This window comes from Manis pentadactyla, chromosome 6 (genome assembly GCF_030020395.1).
Source record: "Manis pentadactyla isolate mManPen7 chromosome 6, mManPen7.hap1, whole genome shotgun sequence".
Lineage (NCBI taxonomy): Eukaryota > Metazoa > Chordata > Mammalia > Pholidota > Manidae > Manis > Manis pentadactyla.
Window position 1 is genome coordinate 109,323,885 of NC_080024.1, and position 25,906 is coordinate 109,349,790.

General features: G+C 43.2%; 1 protein-coding gene across 3 annotated transcripts in view; it reads right to left on the bottom strand.

Annotated features, from left to right (window-relative positions):
* Positions 1 to 313: 313 nt before the first annotated feature.
* The window catches only part of RAB31 (RAB31, member RAS oncogene family), a 132,175-nt gene continuing 106,582 nt past the window's right edge, over positions 314 to 25,906 (bottom strand). For all 3 annotated transcript variants that reach the window (XM_036880700.2, XM_057504040.1, XM_057504039.1), the window contains exons 6-7: positions 21,929 to 22,038; positions 314 to 3,719 (exon numbers count right to left, since the gene is read on the bottom strand). In XM_036880700.2, the coding sequence (XP_036736595.1) occupies positions 3,622 to 3,719; positions 21,929 to 22,038 (208 nt within the window). In that variant the 3' untranslated portion in view covers positions 314 to 3,621. The remainder of the gene's footprint in view (positions 3,720 to 21,928; positions 22,039 to 25,906) is intronic.

Below are 25,906 nucleotides of genomic sequence, written 5' to 3' on the forward strand. Positions count from 1 at the left end.
ATTGGGAGTCGGCAGTATGGCAGCCCTGCATTCCACATTGTTTTGAGATACATGTTGACACATGATAGATTTTATATTCATCTTAACTACTGCATAGTTTGCATCATATGACTGTGCCACATTTTATTTATTGATTTCCTTAGGGGAAGACAATATTTTGCTACTGTGAACCATGCCAGTGAACATCCTTATACATGTCTTCATATGGCCAGGTACACAAGTTTCTTTGGGGAAGCACTGTTCTTTATTCTGAGGTGGCTATAATTAAAAATTATTCTACTGAGCATTAGAATACAAAAAAGACAAACATGGCAAAACTTAAAATATTTATTAGTATGAATCCGTGTGTGTTAAACCCAAAATAACAGATAGAAGTAGGCAATTTTGAGGGCAAGGCAGTACTGTAGAATACAAGGTGGAAAGGTCTTAATTGTCTGCAGTGGCATCTTCTATATGAAAGAACTGGGTCCAGCCCAGACAGAAGCCTTTATAAAAACACAGGAAAAAGAAGCAGTTTATACAACAGAGCACTGAAATTGGATCACTGGGTCTGGTTTCAACAATGTTGGTTGAAAGAATAAACTAGATACCTAATAGGTCTGAATACAGCTCAGAGCCCTTTAGGTTATAAGCTAGCTCATTACTCAGCTTGCCGTGAGCATTACAGAGCAATGAGAAGTGGAGTGCCCTAGAGGGAGCTCAGTTTCAGCCATTACATGCCATATTCCTGAATTGAATTCTCACTGGGGCACAGCCCATTTGTTGGCTAACAGTTAGTTTTAGGTCTTCAACCTTCTATAGTCTGCAAGGTAATGTCAGAGTCAGCACCTTAATGTACCATTTTCAACTACAAAATGGCAAGTCAAATGTGTACCTATGTAAAATGTCTCATGATGCCATTCCCATCTTAGGGATGTTCACTGGGAAATAATCCCTATGAGAACCCATGTCTACACCATATAACACACAGTCATGACCCAGACTCGGCCAGTGACATGGATTACATGTCAACATAACAAATATGAAATCCTATTTACATATATATACACATACACTGCTCGTGAAAGGAAAGAAGAGGAAAAGGAGTATATTTTGGAAAGTTAAGTGAAGGATGTTACATCACATGAAACTACTTGACATTCTGGAGCAATAGTAATTTCCAGGCCTTTACATAATATTATGTGGTTATAGTTCAATTATTAGAACAGCCAAAGTAATTTCAAAGCAAAATAAAGGAAGATAAGAAAGCCTCATTGTGGACAAGGCTTGAGAATCTATCCTCAGAGAAGAGTCCTTGTTTATGCGAACACTTGTGTGCTCAAAAGCCATCTGCTCTTTTCACCAGTTGCTCTGAGTAGTGATTATATATACATACTGTCTTGAATAGTTGAGGCAGCACAGAAAGGTAAAAGAGTTGTTCACCTTCTTATGCTTCTGAAATAAACCCGTGGGCTCATTTTGGGTAGCTTGCTACATGTGGTTAAGACCAGCTATTTCATGCAGCCACCGAATACCCAGCCCAAAGCTGTGAACCTTGCTGGGGTGTGTGCCATCTCAGCTGGGCAACCTGATTGGCTGGCTAGAGATCAGACCAGGTTCTCAGAGACAGCTAGGTGAGGGAACATTCCAGAAAAAGCCTGCATGTCACCTGGAAAAATGTCATTTAATTTGCAACCTAAATTTTTTAACTTTGGAAAGAGGCATGATAACCACTTGGCCTGCAAGCAGTATCATGTCAGCAATGTTGACAATGTGGAGAAAACCCTAAGACTCCCTAAAAAGGCCCAGCCATGACATCCAAATGCCACTTGCTTATAGTTTTGGGGGTACCTGTCTGGGAGAGCTAAGAGGCACTTTTGGACCAAAAATAAGTGTTGTTAGCCCTCATATCCTTAGATTGTCAATTACTCTTGTAAGTTGGGTGAAGCAGTAAGAATATCAAATTGACAGCATATTCTTGAGTTAAAAAAACCTGAGTCTGTGATTTCCACCTGTTTGCGTTTGCAGTCCACATAAAGAAGTATAAACTTGGCCCTGGTCTCTCAAGGACTCTTGTGTTTTGTTGATGGCAGCCTCAGAGTCTCTCTCCCTGTTGAAAGCATGGTGGGCACAGCCATGACAGGACCCTGAAGCACCAGCTCATACTGAAAGCTCATGGTCTTTAATCAGCTTACTATCTCTTTCCTGGCTTTTACGTTATAGGTTTTCAATTAATGTTTGCTGGGCCTTGAATATTCCTGGCAGAGAAGGTTCCAGCTGGCCCCACTACCACACTGCATGATCACCCACTTCTGAGGCTGTCCTTCTGAAGTTCCTCCTGCAAAAGTCACTGATCTGAATATCCTTTAAGAATCACCTCAGTACAACCCCTACTAGGAAACTGACTGCTCCTTGGTTCCAGGTTTTTATGAAAGTTACAATGGTAGTAGGATTTGAATTTTCCATGGGAACAGCTTCTCTTCATTTCCATGCCTTCTTTCCCTTTACTTCATTGGATTCAGGCATCCTTAATTAACTGAACAGACAGGGAAGCTGAAAAGGAAGGTTTTATTGAAGCCTATTCTCAGCTAATTGGCACCGCAGGGCCGGACCTCTGGTTAGCCCTAATCCCACCTCCCCAGCTTGGCACCTTCTCAAATGCTTTCTCCAATTTTCTAGTTTTGGGGTCTACAATGTTAAGGTGCTGATGCTTCTTCTGGCTCGCTTTCTTGTAACGTATTATTAATTCATATGCTTAGAAATTTGTCCTATGATTTAGACCCAAATATCCTCCAGTTAATCCCTTCCCCTTAGATGTGATGCTATGACATATCCTCTTAGTAAAATAATACTGTCTGTTAAGCTTCTCTAAGAGAGTAGGAATTCATTACTGTGGAGGTGATGCATACCAGGTGGCCTCTGGAGTCATATTTATACCCTACATCTGTCACTGCTTACACAGTAACTACTTAAATGACCCTTTCAAACCAGGCCACCCAATCCCCAATGTAACTTTTATGTAATTAAAAAATATATGCAATGTAATTTTTAGTCAGTTTTGGTTTGTTTACATATGACAAAATTTAGAAAAATGTTCACCAAGTAAAAGAGATGTAGACAAAAATTGCTAATACATCTTTCTACACTTTGATAAGAGCTGAAGTCTACAGCTTGAGCGATGGTCCAGTCACACTCCACTGAAAGGTAAAGTAGCCTTTTGGCGAGGGCTGGTTAAATAACAAAGGCAACTGAGTGGAAGAAATTCCAAAACTTTGGCTAGGGAGCCCAGGAAATCACAGTGGAACACAACACATTACAAGCCAGTAAGACTTTTGTACAAATGTAAGAATATTTTAAGGTTTTTAACAAAAAATCTCAACTGTACTTTTCACCTAACATCCATTCCATCCCATGTGCATTTCACACACTGAAGGCCATCTTTGGTGGTGTGGTGGATTTTTTCAGAGTTTAAAAAATCCTTTTCCAGGGACATTTCCCACCCTGCAGATCTTCAGGATGCCAAGCTGGCGCACTCACTTCTCTCTAGGTAAGGCGCCAGACCACCAGGTATGGGAGGCCCTTCAGCAGTGCACAGGGAGGTGGGCGCTGGCATCTTCACATGCGGTGGATGCGGCCCAGGGGTCAGCAGCACCGCCGGGTGCCTGGTGTGGGTGGTTTCAGAAGTTTGATTGCTCCATTGTTTGCATTTTCATGGGGGTCCAAGGGTGGGATCTGGCGACCTGGAATAAAATGGAGGCCAAGGCTGAATTCCTTTTTTCCCAGTTGACACCACAAACAGACTGTAATCCTGCCTCAACATCTCCACGAAATGCCTGGGTTGTACAGAAAGTGGCAGGTCTACAGGAGTAGCTCTTGTCCCCTTCTTCCCTCATTCCTTCTTTCCTCGCTGTGTTGCATGAAGTTAAAATCATGTTTAGAAGTTAAGGAAAAGGAAAAGCAGATTCCTGAGAATATGCACTTCCCTGGACTGGAACCCCACCCGTGCTCCTGAGTAAGGGAGAAAGTCCCCACCCTCCTCCTCTACACAAACTTCAGCCCACCAGTTCCTCCCCAGCCTTCCCCTGGGATCTATCCCACTGGCATGAGTGGATTCATGGCACTAGGACTTCAGCAGTAACAGTGAGTACTCATCTTTTCTGCTTAAAATAGAACTGGGCTGGGATTGTAATCTTCCTGGAAATATCATGTATTAACACTTAGCTCCCCACCCCTCATCCTGCCAATGTACTTGGCACGTTAACTGGAAAAGTCCTAAGAGACATTTTTCACAGGAAACAGTATTTTCGTGTCATCCACAAGTAATTTCAACTGTACTTAATGTAATAAATTATTCCAGAGTCTCTATAAATAAACACAGAGTAAAAATTAAAAAGCCAATGGAAGGGGTAGGGAGATGATAGCTAAAGGGATGTGGCTCGTATTTGAGATGATAAAGATATTCTAAAACTGAATGCTGATGGCAGCACATGTTGGTGGATATACTAAAAACTATTAAATTGTACACTTTAGATTGGTGAAATGTATAGTAGTGAGTTTTATATCAACAAGGCTGTCTTTGAAGAAAAGCAATGGAATCTGCAAATAAATACTTGTTTAGAGCTTCACAGTTTTCAAAGATGTTCATAGGCACTATCTCCACTTAATCCTGTGAAGTTGGTGTAATGCTGTTGTTATCTCCATTTTATTATTCCTCAGAGAACTTAGGTTATATGCTGAAGGTTACATCAGTGATAAGTGGCACTGGTGGCTCTGTGATCATGACTTCCGTCTTCCTTTCTGACAGATCCCAAAGCCTGTGTTCTTTCCACTCTACCCCATTAGCTCTCTATGCTACTTTTCCATCTCCCATGAAAAGGTAAGAAACACTACCTCTAAAATCAGGATTTTTAAAATCAGTGATTTAATAAAACAGTTTACTAAGTAAGTTAGTAATTAGAAATGGAAGGGAAATTAGTTCCAAAGACAAAGTCCTTCACTTCAAGTGGATGTTACCTAAGGATAACAAAGGAAGTCAACATACCCTGGTGGAGGTAGGTGCCTTGTCACAAGGGGCAGAAATGGTAACTGTCAAAGGTACCAATGCATTGTGTAGAAAGGGTGGTATGGCCATGCATCAAAGCTCACATAACAAGACAGACATCACTGGCAGTTATCCAAAATTCACAATCAGATAATGGAGCAGATGGGAAGGTGGTAATAATTTCTGCAGCTATTGCATCTGCCATTTTGTGTACAAAATGCACACAAAGTTATGCAAACCTTCTGCAGGCCGTTCCCTAAACAGCCTAGTCAAATCCAGAAGCAAATGAGAACATATTTTCATCTTCTGGACATGCTGTGTTGTTTTAATTACTCATAATTAAAAGGAAGTAGACTAACATCTCTTCTACTTCATCAATCATAAGTGATAAAAAAAGGGGGAAAGTTACCAATGATTCACCTAGGTCAGATTTTGCCAATCAAGGAATGACAGTGTCAAGTTATATCGGTACTCATGTTATTTAAAGTAATAATATCCCATGTGCTTCCTGATGTTTTAGGTATTGCAGTAGGAACTTTTGCTTTTGTACCTGAAATATTTTCAGACAAAATGATAATTCTGATTAGGCAAGCTCCTGCCCTAGTTAACTAAGACATGTACTGTTTACTGATCAGAATTTTTGATAGTATCAAAAGCAATAACTTATGCTAATGTCAACTTCATGCCATTCATACATTGTTAATGCTCAAGTTGCATTACACTTTTAGTTCTTCTATATACGACTTATTCTTCATGCCCCATGTCATAAGTTTTCATAAATTTTTTTCCTCTTGAGAAGGACCCCAAATATAGGAAAAGCTTATACATAAGATACTCACTAAAGTCACAAAAGCAGAGTGGAAAGTAGAGAGAAAACAAAGAACATCTAGAAAGCAAAATGGGAATGCTAGGGCAGCCCATATGCCTGCTTCCCTGCTCTCCTCTCCTCCCTTTTTCCCACCTCTCACTTCTCTCTTCAGCAGATAATAAGCAATCTCAAGCTTGGGATGCAAGGGGAAGACCCGGGTCACGCCTCAAGGAGACTCGCCTCTTATTTGTTTAAAACTGTTGGCAATGTTTTTGAATCAGCTGTTGAGTCTGGCTTCTTTAGGAGTGCCAGGTTCTGTTTATCTTCAGAATATTCAAAATCTCTTATTACAACAAAATATTTCTCAAAGACAGAAGGACTGCAGTTTCCTCAGATGTTGTCATTCTCATCTGGAGGAAAGACTTTCGACATCTTGAGAGTCAGTGTCCAGTTATGTGAACTTGGACAAGTTATATAAAATGTCCAAGACATGCCCTACTCAACTATCAAAGGAATATGAGGAAGTAATTTGACAAACCAGCATGCAGTATAGACATATAGAGATATACGGCTGTTCAACTATGGAAGGACCCAGTGGCCACAAACAAGGTCCCGCTGGGCTCCAGTTTCTGGGCACAGCTCAAGTGGAGCTTGCTGGGGAGAAACCCCTGCTGTGGCTCATCATGTGGACCCAAAGGGTTCAGCTACTAAGGTGGGGAGCATCCTCCTCTTCCACCAAACACTCAACCTAGGAAGGGTTTCACAATTCCCATGTCAACCAGTTGAGAGGACAGGAAGTGCTTCCACTTTAAGGCAGAGACAGAGGAAGGCCAGGTCTAACAATGAATGAAGCAACCTAAAAAGAGAAGGAAGCCAACAGCGCTGTGAAAACACAAGAGCTCTGATGTTGCGGTCTAAGTTTATTTGGAACTTACCAAAAGGTTAAATGTGCTTAGATGAAAGAACAATTTTGGCACATGGCCATAGCGTTTTTCTACGAAGGCAATCCCCTTGGAACACACTGCATCAGTATTACTCACATGAGCACAGAATAGGACAAACACATGTCTGAGCACCACCGGCACGTCTCCACTCTTACAAAATGTCCTCTGAGTATACACTCTCCATAACAAGTCAACCTTGATATAAATCCTCAACCAAGGTGTTTATTTTAGTAAGGGTTGGATTGTGTAAGATTCTCCTTGGGAAAAATTAAAAGACTTTTTTTTTTTGAAGTTCAGCTTTCCTGAAAGTTGATAGCCTAGACAAAAAAGCCAGTTTTATAAATGATTCCTCAGTAATGCAATACTGAAAAAACAAACCCCACACCTACAACTTGCAACTCTTAGCTGGGAGTGTCATGCTTTTCCACACAATGAAGACAGGACAGCATGCTTAGTGGCAGCTGTTCACCTCGTGTGGCAGACCGGCCACTTCCTGTGCTGGCGTAGAGTCCACCCAGACAATTTTGCTGTTTATATTCTTCTCTATTTCATTCCAGTTCCAGTATTTACTTGGCTCGACTATCTTTTGCTGGGTGTTAGAGGTGCTGGTAGTTGCTGTGTATTTTCCAGTTCTTGACCTTTATTTTCTAAATCATCCAGATTAGTAAATAGACCAAGTTTACTAGGGCTTGGTAGTGTTTACTTCTGATAATGACCTTCAAGCCTCTCCATTCAGAGAGGGGGTCTCTATGGGACACTGCAGTGACTCACAATCATGGAATGGCACCCGAAGAATACAGATTAGGGGCCGGGGAGACATTCATAACACTTGAGGTTGTTCTTGGGTTGTCCTTTTGCTGCCATAAATAAGACAGCACTGGAACTCAATGACTTTGAATATTAGAGTAAAGAATCTAGACCTGAGGAATGAGCTGGCATTCTATATAAATGGTCTACATATAGGACCAGAATGTCTTAAGAGACAGGAGTGGATTTAGCAAGGAGGCTGGCAGAAAGCCCAGGTCTGGAATAATGAGAGCCTGAATTGGCAGTTGAGAGAAGATGGGAAACAAAGATGGAAAAGGAACTGTAGGAAGACATTTGGCAGGATGTGAGAGGGTGAAACCCTGGGTGACAAGTCTCGGCTGCTGAAGGAACACTGTGATGCCCCAACAGAGAGGGAAGTAAAGGGAGGTACCACTGCCTAGTATTTGTTCAAAACACTAATGTCTGCAACATGGAGGGGCTTGAATTATTCCAAACCATTAAGCTTCCTTATCTTTCAAGGTATTTTTTCCTTTTATTATTATTTTTAATTAAAAGGCTTTTTTGGGGAGCAGTGCTGGGTTCATGAAAAAATTGAGCATAAAATACACAGAGTCCCATATATTCTTCCCCCTTATCCCCAGTTTCCCCTATTTTAACATCTTGCATGAGTATGAAACATTTATTACAATTGAGGAGCCATTACTGATCATTATGAACTGAAGTCCATAGTAGACGCTATGGTTTGCTCTTGGTGGTATACATTCTATGAATTTTGATGAATGTATCATGACACGTATCCACCATCACAATATGGTGCAGAAGGGTGTCACTGCCCGAAACATCCCCTGTGCTCCATCTATTCATCCCTCCCTCCTTCCTCCCCAGCTGCTGGTACCCACCGATCTTTTTACTGTCTCCACAAGTTTGGCCTTTTCCATAATGTCATACAGTTAGAATCATACAGTGTATAGGCTTCTCACATTGGCTTCTTTCACTTAGCACTATGTGTTGAAGTTTCTTCCATGTCTTTCCATGGCCTATAGCTCATTTATTTTAATAGCTGGATTATATTCCACTACATGGATATAGAGATCTTTAATTTTTTAACATTAAAAAATTGGGAGACACAAAAAAATACAAGCCACAAAGGAAAAATCTAATAAACTAGATTTCATCAAAATGAAAAATTCTGTTCATCTAAAGACATTGTCAAGAAAATGAAAACACACAAACACAGCCTGGAAGAAAATACTTGAAAGACAAATATGTGATAAAGAACATGTATCCAAAATATCTAAATAATCTTTAGAACTCAACAAAAGAAGAGAAACAATACAAATAGGCAAAATTTAAACAGACACTTGACCAAAGAAGACACAGGACTACAGATAAGCACATGAAAAGGCACTCGATATTGTTGATCATTAGGAAGATGGACAGTAAAACTGTAAGAAGATACCCTATACTCCATTAGCATAATTGAAATTTTATCAATTGACTATACTAAGTGTTGGTGAGGATGTGGAACCACTGGAGCTCTCCGACATGGGTGGTGGGAAAGTAAAATGCTAAAACCACTTTGGAATACAGCTCGGCAGTCTCTTAAAAAGTTAAACATTACCCACCACATAAGCCAGTCATTCCACTCCTTAGGTATTTACCCACACGAAGACTTGTGCATATATTGCCCAAAACTGAAATGAGCCAAATGTTAGGAGAATGAATCACTAAATTTTTACTCGTACAATGGAATGTCACTCAGCAATGAAAAGGAACTCAGCAAAATCCACACAGTGGTAAACTCTGTAGGACAACTGATCTAATTTCTTGAATGAAGAAATTGCATGAGGGGGGAAAAGAAGATGGAGAGGGAACCTGTTGCTTAAGAGAGGCTTACCAGTCCTATCAGTTAATGACTGTGTGTGAGACTTATTTGCATCTGGATTCAAACTGTAAAATGCAAACAAAGAAACCATTTATGACAATTATGAGCTATTTGGGAATTTGAATGCTGGATATTTGATATTAGTATGATAATAGAATTATGACTTTTTTTTTTTTTTTTAATTGAAGGGTAGTTGACAACAGTATTGCATTACATTAGTTTCAGGTGTACAACACAGTGATTCAACATTTATATACATGATAATTCTAGGTACCAGGTATCACCATACCAAATTGTTACAATATTTTGACTATAGAATTATGACTCTTAATGTGATAATATAATTGTTGTTAAGTAAAAAAAGTCTATATACTAAAAATATTTACAGATGAAATGATACCTGGATTCCCTTCAAAATAATATGAGTGGGAGTGGGGGGCTTGTGCAGTAGAGGTGAAATCAGCTTAGTTAATGAGTACATGAGGGTACACTAGATTGTTTGGTTTACTGGCATATAGGTTTAAAAGTTTCCACAGTTAAGTTCCCTGGAATCTCAACACCATGAAACAACCACAGTTAATGTTGAAATATGTATGTATTCTTCGAATCTCTACCCAGAAGGATATATTATTTCCTATTACATGTTATATGGTTCATAGTTCATGAAATCAGGATACTACACAAACCACTCTGTAACTTCCATTTCAAACTCAACAATCTATCTTTTTATGTCAGTAAATACAGATTTACATCATTATTTTTAGTCACTAGTTTATATTGGATACCATGATTTTTTTAAAAATGATGTCCCAACTCTTGGACAGTTAAGTCATTTCCTGTTTTACACCATCATGAATAATGTTACAATAAACCACCGTACCAGCGAGAAGTGATACAGCCCAGAAGTTAGCAGGGGCTCTGGGGCCAGCTACCTACCTTCTAATACTGGCCCTCTCACTTACTAGCTATGTGACCTAGAGCAAGTTACAAACCTCTCCATGCCTCAATTTCCCCATATGTAAAATAGGGATGATAATAGTGCCTATCTCACAACATCAACAGTACATTAATGAGTTAATATATATTTGAGCAATTGCAATAAAGGCATAGAATACGAACTTGCTGTATGTTAAACATTATTGCTGCATTTTATGCAATTGATCAATTACTTCTTTAGAATCTCTGGATGAAATTATACACCTTTAGGGCTTTTGATATACAATTTGCCCATATTCTGAAATTATATTACTTCAAAGCCATCTCCTATTACGGCATTTGCTAAATTAACTTAAAATTAGGTTTTGTCTTTGTTCTTTATTATCCCTAATGGCTAGTTACCTTCATTTGACAGCTGTAATAGTGCATGTTATAAAATTCACAAATATTTTGTTCTGTTTTTAAATTGCTTTTATCTGCTCCAAACCAAAGGTAACTACCTAGGGAATTTAAAAAATCTAGTGGACATAAAATAGCAAGCCCTCTGGGCAACAAATAACTACAGAACAGACATGACTAATGCCCCCAAGTCTTAACTTTCTGTCTTTCATATTAACACCCTATTCTAATTTCCCAAACCTAATATGCTTGTACCTCTAATTATGTTCACTTTAAAACACAAATATTTCCCACATTGTTCTCAAACCAACAAAAACAAAAGCCTCGTTCAATATCTAGAATATCTCCAGAAGTGTTTTCAGGAGAAACCTTATTATGTTCCCTCTTCACAGTCAGCATTCAAATTAACTGGAGCAAAAGCACAGCTGCCTGGCTGAGGACCCACCCCAATCCAGGCATTTTTCTGGTGAGCCTGCAGCCCCACCTCTTTTTGCCATCAGGGAGAGTTAAAAAAAAAAAAGTTATTTGAGTTGAATAATTAAAATCCACAAAACCAAACCTGTGTTCCTCGCACTCCAGAATCCAGGTTGCTAGGAATCCAGCCCCAGAGAACTTGCTCCCAAGCCAGTCTTCCTCATTCCAGGACAGGGACCCTGGGAGTGTGTCTTGGTACCTACCACTCTCTTGTCCTATTTCCAACATGTTACCCAGTGTTATTGGCTCTACTTCCAAAAGGTTCCTGAAATTCCCACCCACTTCCTCCACCCCCGTCCCAGCCCCCTCCCCTGACTCCTACAGCAGTGTCCTAACTGGGTGAGCCAGTTCCAAGCTTCCTTCCTCCCCACACGTTCTCCAGGGGGATCTTTCTATGGATGTAAACTGGACGTGCCTCATCCCTGCTAAGAACACCTGAGGCGCTTCCAGTTGCATTTAGAATGTCACCCCTCCTCCCCATGACAAGGTCAAGCAAGGTCCTGGCGCAGCTCCAAGCTCACCTCCCAACCCCCTACATGAGCGGCACCCTGCAGCCCACAGGCCCCCCCCCTTTCCCTTCCTCAACTGCGCCACACCACTTCCTGCCTCAAGAACTCAGCTCGCAGTGTTCCCTCAGCCTGATAGCTCTTCTCCTCTTCTCATTTTTCAGATCCAGCTTAAAATCATTTCCTTGGGGAGACCTTCTAAATAAATCTTAAGTCCCCACCTGTCACAATCCCCACAGTCTTTGTTCTTTTGCTTCGCAGCATTTGTTACGAAATGTCAATATACACCTATTTGACTCTGCCACGGCCTGTCTCCCCACTCGATGTCAGTTGGTTTTATTCATCATGATGTCCCCGGTGTCTACAAGGCCCCTGACCTGCAAAACAGCCCAGGATATATTTGTTGAATAAATGAACGAAGAGATACTAGGCCTGTTCAGTTGGCTGGGGTTATCCAACCTTAAGTCTCTACAGAAAAGTGATTACATTTCACTTGACCTAGTGAACCAACTGAAATATTATCTCCTGGGACATCATGAGATGAGGTTGAAGATCCACTGAATTGGCACTATCCTGTTTACTAGTCTCAACTTTATGGGAAGTGTGACAGAATAAGGTCTGCTCCCAGAGAACTTGCAGTCTGGCCAGAAGAGTAGATATATGCCTAAAACACTTGGACAATCATTTAAAGAGAGAACATGTTCAAATATAAAATGATGGAGCCAACCATAAATGACCTCAAATTAGAGTCAGGAACCATCTGTGAGAGTTGGGGCCAATGAAGGCATCACAAAGAAGAAGATTTGAACTGGCCCTTTAAGAAACTATGGTTTGCAGGGAGGAAGGGAGGCATATCACCTTCGAGGCCAGAGAGCAAATGCAAGGAGGGAATGAAGGCCAGGCCTGCTGAGGAGCAAAGGGTGACATCAGAGATCCATCCCCTGCCTTACGAGATTACAGAGATAGGAAGAGAGAAGTTTCATAAGGAAGACCAGTATTTTTGGTTTTAATTTTTAACACTGGAATAAGTAAACAGCAACAGAATATTTTTTGTGTTTTCAGATGCCAGTTAAAAAACTCAAATGTACAATCACTGTGTTGGCCAAGAATTACTATTATATTTTAACTCAAAGGGGGAAACCTTTAATGTTCAAATTAAAGATAGAAGAAGCCAAGAGAGAAAAATGACCAACTCTGGGTGAAATACATGGAAGAGAATCAGCCACGTGCAGTTGGGTGAAGCAGATCCAAAAATGTAAGGCAGAAAAGTGCACCAGGAGGAATCTGCCAATCAGAGGACGCTACGCTGAGGATAGGCTGTGCACAGACCACCCAAAAATTTAGGCAGCACCTAATTCCTTTGGAGGGTAGCTTCAGTCTTTGAAAATAGGCATCATCTTGCTCAACAATTTCCAGTTAGAAAATATAGCAACTCATGTTCAGAAAACACAACAGTCTCATTTCTAGTTTATGAACACTGGGAATGTAAAAGACAAACAGTTGTCTCTTCATCCAAGTCAGGATGAATTCATTTTGTTTAAGCACACCTCTTTAAAGGGCTTTTATTCTCACTACCTATTCCTGATTTTTTATTGTTTTTTTCTCCCAAGCATTATCTCTGCAGCACAGCTTTGGGAAGCATAGGTGTCAGCAGTATCTTGCTTCTATTTTGAGATCAGGGAGGAGCACACATAACACAAGTAAGGAAGGGGGAAAAGGAAAATAAATGAGATGTCTGCTGCAATGTTTATAGAGGTGCTTGGTGCTGTGTTTTATTTATTTATTTTTCTTTATCAGATATTTCTTTATTTTAACTTTTACTGGAATAAAGTTGATATACTATATCATATTGGTTTCAGAGGTACATTACTAGCTGCTTGTCATTTTGGTACTGTTTTAAATTAAACTGCAATTAGGCTACAACACCCTAATCTGAAGAAATTCACCTGAAGGAGTAAAAAATCTGGAAGACACTGGCACCTGTAGTGTGTACACAGATAGAGAACTTGCCCCACGCTGTGTATCTACAGGTGGCTTTGCTAAGGCAATTTGAACCAAAGTGTAAGAAAACAGAAACAGTTGCTTATTGGACATGGAAGATAAGGTGATGCTCTACAGCTTACATGGAATTAATAATTTGAAGCCATAATTACCTGCTGCTTGAAGCAAAACACTTGTTTTTTTCTTAAATGTTGATGTCCACCAGGATCTCTATAATTACTTAATTACTTATTCAAAGCCCCCTTCACTTGGAGCCATGAAGACCTCATATGAGTGAAAGGCTGTGAACTGGCTAAACCACAAAAAGAAATATTTTCCAAGTTAAGACACTAATACTTATCTTCTCGGAGGTCCTTATTTGATTTTTATTTTAACAGTGACCTGCATGAAGCTTGGAAAGTCTCCCAGCTCACATAGAAACCAAAAGCTGAGTTTCTAGTATATGGACACCACGCTTCCTTGGCGGAGTGTGGATGAAATGAAGGTTCCTGTGGCCAGGATTCTCACCTGGCCCTGGCTGGCTAGCTGACTACACACGTGTGGGCAATACATTGTTATGGACTCTATATAAAGAGCTCTGCCCAGTGCTCTGGGCAACATGGTGGTATGGCTGCAAGGCTGCAGGAGAGCAGAGCAGAGGATAGAAGCCCAAAGGACAGCTGTGTGGGCAGAGAGGCTTGCTGCATGCAGACTTGCTCTGAGTGGACAGGATTCTAGTGATTGACCTGCCACCGTGGAAATAAAGTTGGGTATAACCCTTTCACCCCAAGAGTGTTCTACTGGTCACATTAAACCCATAGTAAACTAGCTGGGGGCTGAAACCCATTGGCAAGACAATTGGCAAAAGTTGGCAGGATTCATTGTTGACCAAGAAAAAAGACAAGCTGCCCTTACGGGTGGGGTGCTTCAGAGGGCCGCCCCTGTGAATGGGGAGACAGTGGATTGTCCTACAATGGGTATGTGGTCTGAGGTGGCTTGCCTCCTAGAGGACTGGGCCCCACCCCAGGACTGGAGGCAAGTGGAGGTGACACCTGAGGCAGAAGGGGTGGCCCTTGGTATGGTAAGTAGGTCTTTTGAGAGACAGAGTGCCCAAGAGGCAGCAGAGACTGTGGGTTGCCTGCTTGTCACAGTATCAAACAAGTCTAGAGATGAGAAGAACATGATCCTGAAAAAGACACAAGAAATGGCGGCATGAGAACACGAGCTGCAAACTGCTGTGGATTCACTGAAGGATGAAATGGCATTGATGCGAGAGGAGGCAGCACGAGAAGCTGGCAGCAAGGTGCCACTGAAGAGGTAAAAGATTCCTTACAGAATGAGACAGCAGTGCTGCCAGGTGCTCTGAAGGAGGAAAAGGCCATAAAGGAAAAAGACGAACTCCCGAGGGAAGCACAGGTGGAGGTGGCATGAGAACATCAGCTGCGAAGCATTGAGGTGAAGGTAAGAGAGCTGCTGAAGACTGAGCTAGCATTGCAGTGAGGCACAGTAGAAAGGGTAAAGGGTGTAGCACAGGAGGCACTCAGGGGAGGGGAGAGAAAGGTGCCATCAGCCCCAGAAATGGAGTAGCTGGGGAAGGATGAAGGGGTGGTGCAAGGGGCACTGACCCCTCCTCTACTGAAAGCATGCCCAGTGGTTGTAAAGAAAATAAAGACACAGCAGCCCAGGGTTCCCCTAGGAGAGGTGCAGTCCCCTCCCCAGGTCATGGAGCACTCTATGGTCCGCCCCTATACTCAGGCTGAACTGGTGGATTTGGGCTCCTTGTTTTCGCAGAAGCCCTCGGAGTCAATATCAGCTTGGCTCCTGCATCTGTGGGGCTTAGGGGTGAATGGAATTGTTCTGTCTGAATCGAGATGGGAAAGCTGGCTTCCCTGACAGTTCAGCATGCCTTGAGGCAGCAGTTACAAAGTGCACATCACATGCTGGGAAATCACTCCCTCCTCAATTGGCTTATGGCTGCACTTTGTGCTGTGTGGTCCAATCAGGGTGATCTACCATCCTCTCCTGTTAGATGGCAGATGTATGCTGAGCTCCAACAGGTGTTACAGGAGCTAGGCATAAGAAATGCCATCTATAGTCCAAAGAATCATGGCCAAGATGAAGAGCCTTTTACTACAGGGATGAGAAATACTGTGCTTCAAATGGTTCTCACATCCCTCTTTGGGTCTTTAGTGGCCATTCTTTCCCCTCACTTAGGGCAGCCCATAAGCAAGGTTTCACGTACAGTAGCAGACTTAGGAGAGGCTGAAGCCATGAGAACCTGGAAAGAAATATGGTCTGCTACTTACAAGAAGAATTTAAAGGGCCCCATGAAGGTTACGAGGACCCAGATGTGGGTTGATTTAATACGGGCAGGAGCAGATGGAAGGAAATTAGATGAGAAGTCAAATAGGATCTTACTGGAGAAATAGCAACAACTGAAACCAGAGCAGCAGTTCAAGCCATTAAGACTAAAGAGGCAGAGGTCAGAGACAGAGCCACAAGTTCGGCCTGTGTGTTTGCAAGACATCCTGCTGGAAAGTGAGCCAACCTCACTTGAGCCCACACAGGAAGATGATTGGGGAACATGGTTCGACTGAGGGGAAGGTGGAGGTACCTGCCCTGAGGGACCAGGGGGGACTGGAGGCCACATGTTGAAATAGCTATCCATTGGTCCCCTGTGGACATACAATGTGTCCTGGCTCTGGTGGACACAGCGGCTGAATGTTCACTGGTTCACAGTTAACCTGAGCGGTTCCCTGGGACCCCCACTATCATAGGTGGATATGGGGGTAAGGCTATCAGAGTGAAAAAAGCCCAAATACCTTTGAGAATAGGGTGTCTACCCCCAAAAGAGTATACTGTGTATATCTCTCCCATCCCTAAGTGTATTTTAGGGATTGATATACGGCAGGGTCTATGGTTGCAGACCACTGCAGGTGAGCTGAGACTGAGAGTACGTGTGGTGAAGGCAGTTCTGAGGGGACATGCTAGGCACCTGCCCATAGCTTTGCCTGTGCCTCAGCGGGTGACTAATACCAAACAGTACAAACTGCCTTGAGGGCATAAAGAAATAGGAGAAATCCTCCAGGAACTGGAAAACGTGGGTATTACAAAGCCCACCCATAGTCCTTTCAATTCCCCAGTGTGGCCAGTAAAAAAGCCACTTCACACCTGGTGTATAACTGTGGATTACAGAGAATTGAATAAAGTCATACTCACTATGCATGCTGCTGTCCCCTCTATTGCAGTCTTGATGGATACCCTCAGCCATGAACTAGGAACATACCATTATGTGGTAGATCTTGCAAATGCCTTGTTTTCCATTGACATTGAGCAAGAAAGATAGGAACAGTTTGCCTTCACATGGGAAGGATGGTAATGGACTTTCACTTTCCTTCCACAGGGATACCTCCACAACTCCACCATATGTCATGGACTTGTAGCCCAGGACTTGGCTACATGGGAGAAATGGCCAATGATGCCGCTGTACCATTATATTGATAATGTCATGCTCACGTCTGATTCTCTTTCAGATCTAGAAGGTGCAGTACCTAGACTGCCATAACATCTACAGGAGAAAGGATGGGCTGTGAATAGTACCAAGGTTCAAGGACCTGGTTTGTCAGTCAAATTTTTGGGGGTTGTCTGGTCAGGTAAGACCAAAGTTACACTAGAAGCAGTCATAGATAAAGTCCAGGCCTTTCCTAGCCCTACAACTATAGCATTGTTACAGGAGTTTTTGGGTCTTCTAGTCTACTGGAGAGTATTTATCCTGCACTTGGCACAAATTCTGAAGCCCTTATACCAGTTGGTATGAAAGGGCGTTAGGTGGGACTGGGATGAGACATGTGCATCTGCCTTTACTACAGCAAAACGGGCAGTCAAGGCTGTGTAGGCCTTGAGTGTGATAGACCCATTATGGCCCTGTGAGCTGGATGTTCATGTGACTGAAGATGGTTATGACTAGGGTCTCTGGCAGTGGCTTGACCAAACTCACCAACCTATTGGTTTCTGGTCTCAACTCTGGAAAGGGGCAGAGGTAAAATACACTTTGATAGAAAAAGAACTGGCTGCCGTGTATCATGCTTTGCTGGTTACAGGACCCATCACTGAAATGGCCCCAATAAAGGTAATAACTACCTATCCTATCTTGGGGTGGGTACCAGATTGTACCCAAAAGCCAAGGAGTGGTGGGGCACAAACGCCCACACTGGCCAAGTAGGGTGCTTATCTACAGCAGTGTAGTGCCCTCTATAGTAGCTCCTTGAGTAAAGAACTGCAACACTTATTGGGGCTGGTGACATATACTAGTGAGAAGCAGAAATAATTTACTTTAGAACCATTAGTACCAGAGAGTCCCTATAGGGAGGGAAGAGCCCCTATACCTGAAGATGCATGGTACACAGATGGCTCCAGCCATGGGAAGCCCCCACAATGGAGGGCCATAGCTTTCCATCCTAAGACTGAGACAATATGGATGGAAGATGGTGAGGGGAAGAGCAGTCAATGGGCAGAGTTGCAGGCCGTGTGGTTTGTGATCAGCCAGGAGCTCTCCCCAGTAGTTGTCTGCACTGACAGCTAAGCTGTCTATCAGGGCTTGACCCTGTGGCTACCAACCTGGTACCATGCCAACTGGCTGGTTGGTCACCAACCACTTTGGGGGCAAGAATTATGGCCAGACTTATGGGCCTGCATCAGACTAAAACAATTACAGTATATCATATGACAGGTCATTTGCCACTGGCATCCCCAGGAAATGATGAAGCAGATAAATTGGCCCAGATACGTTGGTTAGAAGGAAAGCCTGCCTCTGATATAGCCCAATGGTTACATCAGCATTTGTTGCATGTGGGGCAAAAGACAATATGGGCTATAGCCCATCAGTAGGGCTTGCCTTTGACCTTTGGAGAAGTTAGTAGAGCCCAGCAGGAGTGCGTTGTATCCTCTAAAAGGGACTTACACCAAGTTCCACAGCAACATGGGACAATAGCTAAGGGGCTGATACCCCTCATCAAGTGGCAGATAGACTATATTGGGCCTCTACCTATGTCAGAAGGACCTATGCCATAACTTGTGTGGACAGAGCTACTGGACTTCTGGTTGCTTTTCCTACACCTTGTGCAGACCAGCAGACAACCAAAAGAGGCCTGGAGTGTCTCTTTGCCACCTATGGCTGACCACAGGTAACAGAGTGATCAGGGTACCCATTTTTCTGGACATGCACTGCAAGAATGGGTGCAACAGTTGGGTATCAAAGGGAAGTGTCATATACAATCCTACTGCAGCAGCCATGATAGAGAGGCACAATGGCTTATTAAAATCCAGACTAAAGTCAGATACCAATTGTCTGCAGGGATGGTCAGTCTGCTTATGGACCTTGCTATGGCATTTGAACAAGAAACCCTGAAAGGGAACCCTTAGCCCTGTAGACATGGTAACACATGTTGCTGCCTCCCCTATACAGCTGCAAATACAAACCAAGAAAGAATCGTTGAAGCTGAGGTTCAGCCACCAGAATAATATCTTGCTGCTAGCACCAACTTCACTAAACCCAGGAGACTCCTTTGAGTGGACGTGGCCTTGGACCTTTCAACACATGGACAAATGATGGTTAGCTCTCCTGGCACCTTGGGGACAAGTCCTGGAAGCTGGCCTCCTGTGTAGTCCTGGAATAACAGCAGAGTGGCCCCCAAAGATCACAGTAGTATATCCTGAATGGCCAGAAGGTAGGAGCATCTTACTGGGGAGTTTTGTTTTATCATTATGGCCAGTGCATGCACCTCTAGAAGCACTATATATAGACCCTTCAGTAACCCCCATGGGGAGAGAAGTAAATGTATGGTATACTAGGCCTGGATTGGACCTGCTTCTTGGTACAGTCCTAACACAGGACCATTCTCTTCCATGCATCCTACTTGATGGACAAGATTTGTCTATGTTGGTGTCATTAAAACATATGTCCTATTGCCCCTAAGGTCTTTGTGGATTAGGAACCTCCTCTGGCTTGAGGATTATTATAATTTTCGTTACCTGTATCAAAATCTTGTTGTATCTTAATTTTTGTTATTATCTCTAAGTTGTTGTTATCCTCTGTTGCTATTGTGGAATCTGGTTACAGTGCTCCAGCTTTCTTGCAGAGGGACCACTGCGGAAGATTGAAAGCATGTAGACTGTAAGGCGGGAATCCTGGAGGGGTGGAGTGTGGGGAAGTTGGGGTTCCTATGGTCAGGATCCCCACTGAACTTAAACCACCTGATGATGTAACTGGCCTGTTGCTAGGCTACTGCTTCCACACCTATAGGAATAAGTACTATATAAAGAGCTCGGCCCAGTGCTCTGGGTGGAGGCAGAGATGCTAGTGCTTGACCTACCGCCGGGAGAACAAGCTGGGTAATCAACCCTTTTGCCCCAAAAACATTCTACTGTCATTTCTTTGGTGGCACTGAATCCCTAGTGAATTTGCCTGGGGCTGAAATCCATTGGCAAGACATGAAGCATAACCATCTGCTCATCTGCCTTCCCAGGGCTATGCTGGGAGTTGGGCTTCAGAGGCAAAAAGGAGCTGCGCAATCAAAGGTGTGGCTGTCAGAGTCACCAGGAGCTGCCTAGCTTCATGAATTAAGACCACTTCATTAATTAAAGCCCTTAATAAAAATGAAATGTCTAATAGCTGCACAAGTAGCCTAATGTTCCAGAAAAGCTGAACTCCACCAGAGAGAAATGAGTTTGATCTGAGCAAATATGAGGTTAATGGAATGAGTCCAAGCCTGGTTCTCTTCACTGCCCCCAGTTACACAGCTACATAGGGCAGCAGGGCAGCTTCCTCACAGTGGAGGACTATCCCCATTGCCCACTTTGAGGAGGAGCAGGAGGGGGCTGAGGGTGCAGGCTTTCAGCATAAATTGCAGCTCTAGTACTCTAGGGTTCCACCACTCAGGTTGAGGAGCTTGGAGAACTCTATTCTGTTGAGGGTGTGAGATAATAGCAGGAAAATGAGTCCTGCTGAAGAAGGAAGGGAAGGTGACTTGGACCCCAGTAAAAAAACAGGGTGGCTGCTCAGGGCTTGGCTGCTTTCTTGTGCATTTCTGTGCTGTGTCAGTAAGCCAGGTCAGAGCCCCCATCTCCAGTGAATTCTCCATCAAGCCAAGAGAAGCAAACAAAATACTCCCTGCTGTGGGTTCTGAGAGTCTAAAGTAATGAACCAAAACCAGTTAAAAGGAAGTCAGATCTGTTCTGGGAAGCCACGGCCCTGACTTTGAGAGCCCCGGGCAGAAGAGAGATCAAACCACCTGTTTCCCCTCTGGGATTCCCTTCTAGAACTGTCCAGAGCCAAGATAAGGTATTTGAGAACAGCTGCCAGCTGTTCAGGGGTTCAACTCTTCCTAAGGGGTCTTCCAGGACTCAGTCCCACACCTCACAAAACATACTTCTTGCAAAAAGTGCCTGGTCATGCTATGAGGGCACCTTGGCATGCAGTTTCCTAAGGCAGCTATCAGCAGGTAGGACAGAACAGAGCGTCATTAGCAGAGAAGTTGTGAAAGTGAAATCTGGCCATCAGCTGGGAGAAAGATCTCAGATAAAGGGTATTCCTGGGGAACCGCAAGAAGAAAGGGAAACAGAAAACAACCCAGCTCTGGGGACAAAGAGGGGGCCGTCACATTCCATTGATTAGTTAATAAGAATTGAGCAAAACCTTCACAAATTGACTCCCCACCCAATTCCTACCTTCTGGTCATGTGGGATGGAGACACTATTTTTTGTTGATGATCACCAGGCAAAAGAAATGACCAAGAATTCTCCTTATTTTGTTTGCCTAAAGCCATTCAGTGTAATGTGTGACTTCAGCTTTCTATACTTTATTGCTATTTTCCCTCTCCTCCCCATAACATACTAACATAAAATGCTATTGAATACTTTTTAAATTAAATAATTTTTAATTAAAATGATTCATTTTGCAAAAGGGCTAATTAATTTCAATTCTCAAAACACAGAATTAGCAGGTTAAAGCACAGAATTTTGGAAATTGAGAAGTGGGAGGCACAATATAGGTCAGGATTAACAAGTGAGTGGTTGTAGATGTTACATCCGCAGCATCACACAAATTCACACAGAAGAAAAGCTCTACATCAGAGCTCAGTGATGTTATCCTTTGACTCTCAGAAGCACAAAAATGGAAGCTAAGCTGAAAACACAATTTCAGATACTTACTGATTCCTTGAAAGAGCTCTTCGATATTAATAGCATTTTTTGCACTTGTTTCAACCACAATGGCACCTATGGACTCAGCATATTCCTTAGCATCCTTCAAGGGAACCTCCCTGGGAAAGAGGTCAAACCAAGACAGAAATTAATGCCTATTTGTAATAGATAATTAACCCAACAGACCAAACAAAGGGCTCACATGAAAACAGTGCCTTTATTTTCCTGTAGAATAACAACTCAGTTACTCAGGAAGTATTGAAAACCTGGTGAGGGTGACACATTTTAAAGTTTAAAACCTTGTCTCCGGCATCCATGGAGATAAGAAGTACACATATGAAATACCGTCCTCACTCCCACAGAAGGAAAGCATTCCAGAACAGTAGGAAAAACCATTATGAATATGGCCGTATATATTCCAGCTTTCAGAGTTATAGTTGACTTCAATTTTTTTCACATAATGATTCTTTAAAAAATTCTGTGTATGTGTATGCATGAGTGCACACACATATGCTTCTGTAGGACTTTTCTTACACCATCTTTAACAAATCAGAGAAAATATGTGAGCTGACCTGAAGGTTGGGAAATGAACCTGGCTATAGCTACAATGGCTGTGATCAATGTGGCACAACTAGCCTTCCACATTTAAACGGCTGGTCTTGCAAAGGTCTTAGGACATGAACTCTATTTGAGTGAATATTCTAGAAAGAATTCATTGATCTATTTTTAATGTGAAGATGATTTGATGAATCCAAAGAAAAGAAATACATGGTTCTTATTCTCCATAAAGTTTTTATTTTATTCAATAAATATTTATTGAGCAGCTACTCTATGCCAGTCCTCTTGTAGGTGCTAGAGCAAACACTAGCCTGCCTTCTGGAATCTACAGTTGAGGGCAAAGAAAAACATTCAGAGTCACTCTATTCCACAGCACTGTAACATCTGCAGTATGTGGATAATAAAGGCACAGCAAAGCACTTTAGGGGTACAGGGGTGGGAAGTGATGCATTTCGATCAATGGAACTTGGGTAGATGCCTGGCTGTCAATTGAAGTGTGGCCATGAAATGAGAACAAGGGTGAGGATTTGTGATAAGGCAACCCCCTGGGTAGGGGGATGCCCTCACCCCCAGATACTATTATAAGTCAACTCAGCACTCAACAGTGCCTGGGAGAAAGGTTTACAAACGCAGGATGTGGTGTCTGAATGAAGACAAGGTTACTAAGACTGAGCTGGGAGAGGGAGGGCCCTGCAGGGACCCTGGCACACAGGCTGGGGTCGTGGCACATGGGCTGGGACCATGGCACGTGGGCTGGGGATGTGGCACATGGGCTTGGGACAGTGGCACGTGAGCTAGAAGGCGCATTGAGCCTCCACAGAACATGAGGGCCACAAGGCCCGCTCCATGTTCTAGAGGAAACCGGTGGGCAGTGAAGAGAGGAATCTGGACACTCCCCTACACCTGCACGTGGAGAGAATGCAATGCAGGCCCGGGTGGAGGGCTAGAAGGAAAGAAAAAAAATGTGGACAGAGAAGCAACACTGGTGGGGAGCAGAGAGACAGCCCCACTCCCACCCCCAACCCCTTGTCTTCCGGTTCCTCATGCCTTCTCAGGCCTCAGAAATGGCTTTACTGGCTTATAAAGTTATTGCAAAAATTCTACCTTGGCATGTAAATTCTTCAGGACCCCAAATCATGCTAGAGATGGGATTTTCAGATGCCAGGTAGAAAAGGGCCCCACAAGAGTTGGCCATAGAAAGGCAGTGGCCCCAGGATTCCAAACAGGGAAGAGGCTCCTGAGCATCAGTTGGACTATGTACTTCCATAATCTTTCTTACTAAAGCCCTACTGGGGAAAACTATGTAACCAAATCTACCCTCTTTATTGTTTCTAGCAGACAGGCTTCTCACAGGGATTTTTAAAAACAAACAAACTTAATTTTCTGGAAGCAATGAATTTTACATTTGAAGCATTCCAGAAAAGGACTCTTTTATATTCAGTTTGGCATGTTACCTGGTATTTTTCTTCCTGGAAATTTTTATCAAACCACAGACAGAAGGGTGGCACTCATCTCTGCCCATATGTCAGGCAGATAAGACAGGCTAGGGCCTGCTCATCTCTACCTGGGTGGGGGTGGCACATCTCGCCAGGAAGAAAGCTTCAGGGACCCTCAGGTGGGAGATTACAGGTACAGTAAAACTCTTCCTTAGCTACTCTCTTGTCAGTCCCACTGGGGGACAGTGGCATAGAATAGGTTTTGCCAGGATTATGGTGACAACAAAGTCACTTGTAACACAATCCCAAATACCCATCTTGAGGATAGCAGTAAGCTGAGATGCACTAATTATTTCAGTTTGCAACACTGGACCTTGAAATGGAGAGATAAGAAAAGAGTCCTTAGACTTCTCCCATGTTTAGAAGCATTCTCGTTAAATAAATGACTTGCCCAAGGTGACAAAAAAAATTAGGAGCAGAGGCAGGGTCTAACCAAGGCTCTGTGGCTCTGCCCACTTTGCTCCTGTCAGACTTTGAAAAAGCACCACCCAAATAGCACCCACACTCCAGAGGTCCTTCTTTCAATCTTTATAGACAAAGAATATGTGGGGTTCAAAATGTCCTCTGACAATAATACACTGGAGTGGGGAGGGCACATCCCATCCCCCTAAAGAACAGGCTCTTGCTAGTGAAGTCTGGGAGGCCATGAAAAGTCCTTCCAATGTGAACTGAGATTAGTAGGACAACCACTCTTGGATTTGCCAAAATGTTTCCACTACTGTGATATAGTAAGAAGTACAAATTTGGTTTGTCCACTTTGTGGCACACAACTCCTAAAACCATGGGGTTGTTCAGGTGATCAGTATGTCTTTTGTTATTCATAAACAGCTCCCTTAGACCACACCTGCATCTCTGATAGGAAGGGGCCCCTAGGTAGCTTCAGGAGGGGCCTGCTGGCCTGAGGAACCAACGCCGTGACTGAGGATTGGGACCCTCAGCCCTATTTCTCCGACTTCTGGCAAAGGGAGGAGGGCTGGAGCTTGAGTCAATCACACCTAAGTGATGGAGCCTCAGTAAAAACCCTTGGGCACAGACTTGGTGAGCTTTAGGCCAGTGCATACATGGAGGTGCTGGGAGAGGCAGCCCATGCCTTGCCCTGAGCATCTCTTTAGTTTGGCTGGCCCTGAGCTGTACCCTTTATAGGAAAACTCTAATTGTAAGTCTAGTGCTTTCCTGAGTTATCTGAGTCAGTTCTAGTGACTTATCAAACCTGGGGTTGGGAGCTTGGGAACCCCCAAATTTATAGTCTGCTGGACAGAAGTGAGGGTAACTTGCCTCTGGCATCTGAAGTAGGGGACAGTATTGTGGGACTGAGTCCTTGCTTTGTGGGGTCTGTGCTAACTCCAAGTAGTTAGCGTCAGAATTTAATTGAATTGTTGTTGAAACAAATGGTTCAGCTACAATCTGAAAGAATGTTAGCAAGGTGGGACTTTTCTCTTGGGAGGCTTGGGCAGACAAATAAAATAGTGACCACTGGGAACTCCTCCAGCTGCATTTCAGGAGAGGTCCCCTGCATGGCCGTGAGGCTGGAGACTGCCGTCACCGGCCTTCTGCATTGTGAGTGCAGAAGGGGACTGTGGTGGCCAGGACGCTTGTTCATTGTTTCCAACAAATGTTTATCAAGTGTCTGACATGTGCTGGGCATCATACTAGGCAATAAAACAGGTAAACTGAAACTAGTTCACTCAAGCCACAGTATAAACACTAAGCTAGTCAATTTTGATGGGAAAACCCATTTTTAGATTTTCTAGACCAACCTGTGTGCCAAAAGTCAGAACTCCCAGAAATCACCGAGAAGAGTTACTGCAAACTAGCTGGGATGGGCATATTTGGGGCCCTTCTCCCTCTGCTCCCCTCCCACCATGGTTCCTTCACCCTCTTTCTCAAATTGATCACATTCTGCATGACCCTTATATGTCTGCATTACCCAGGG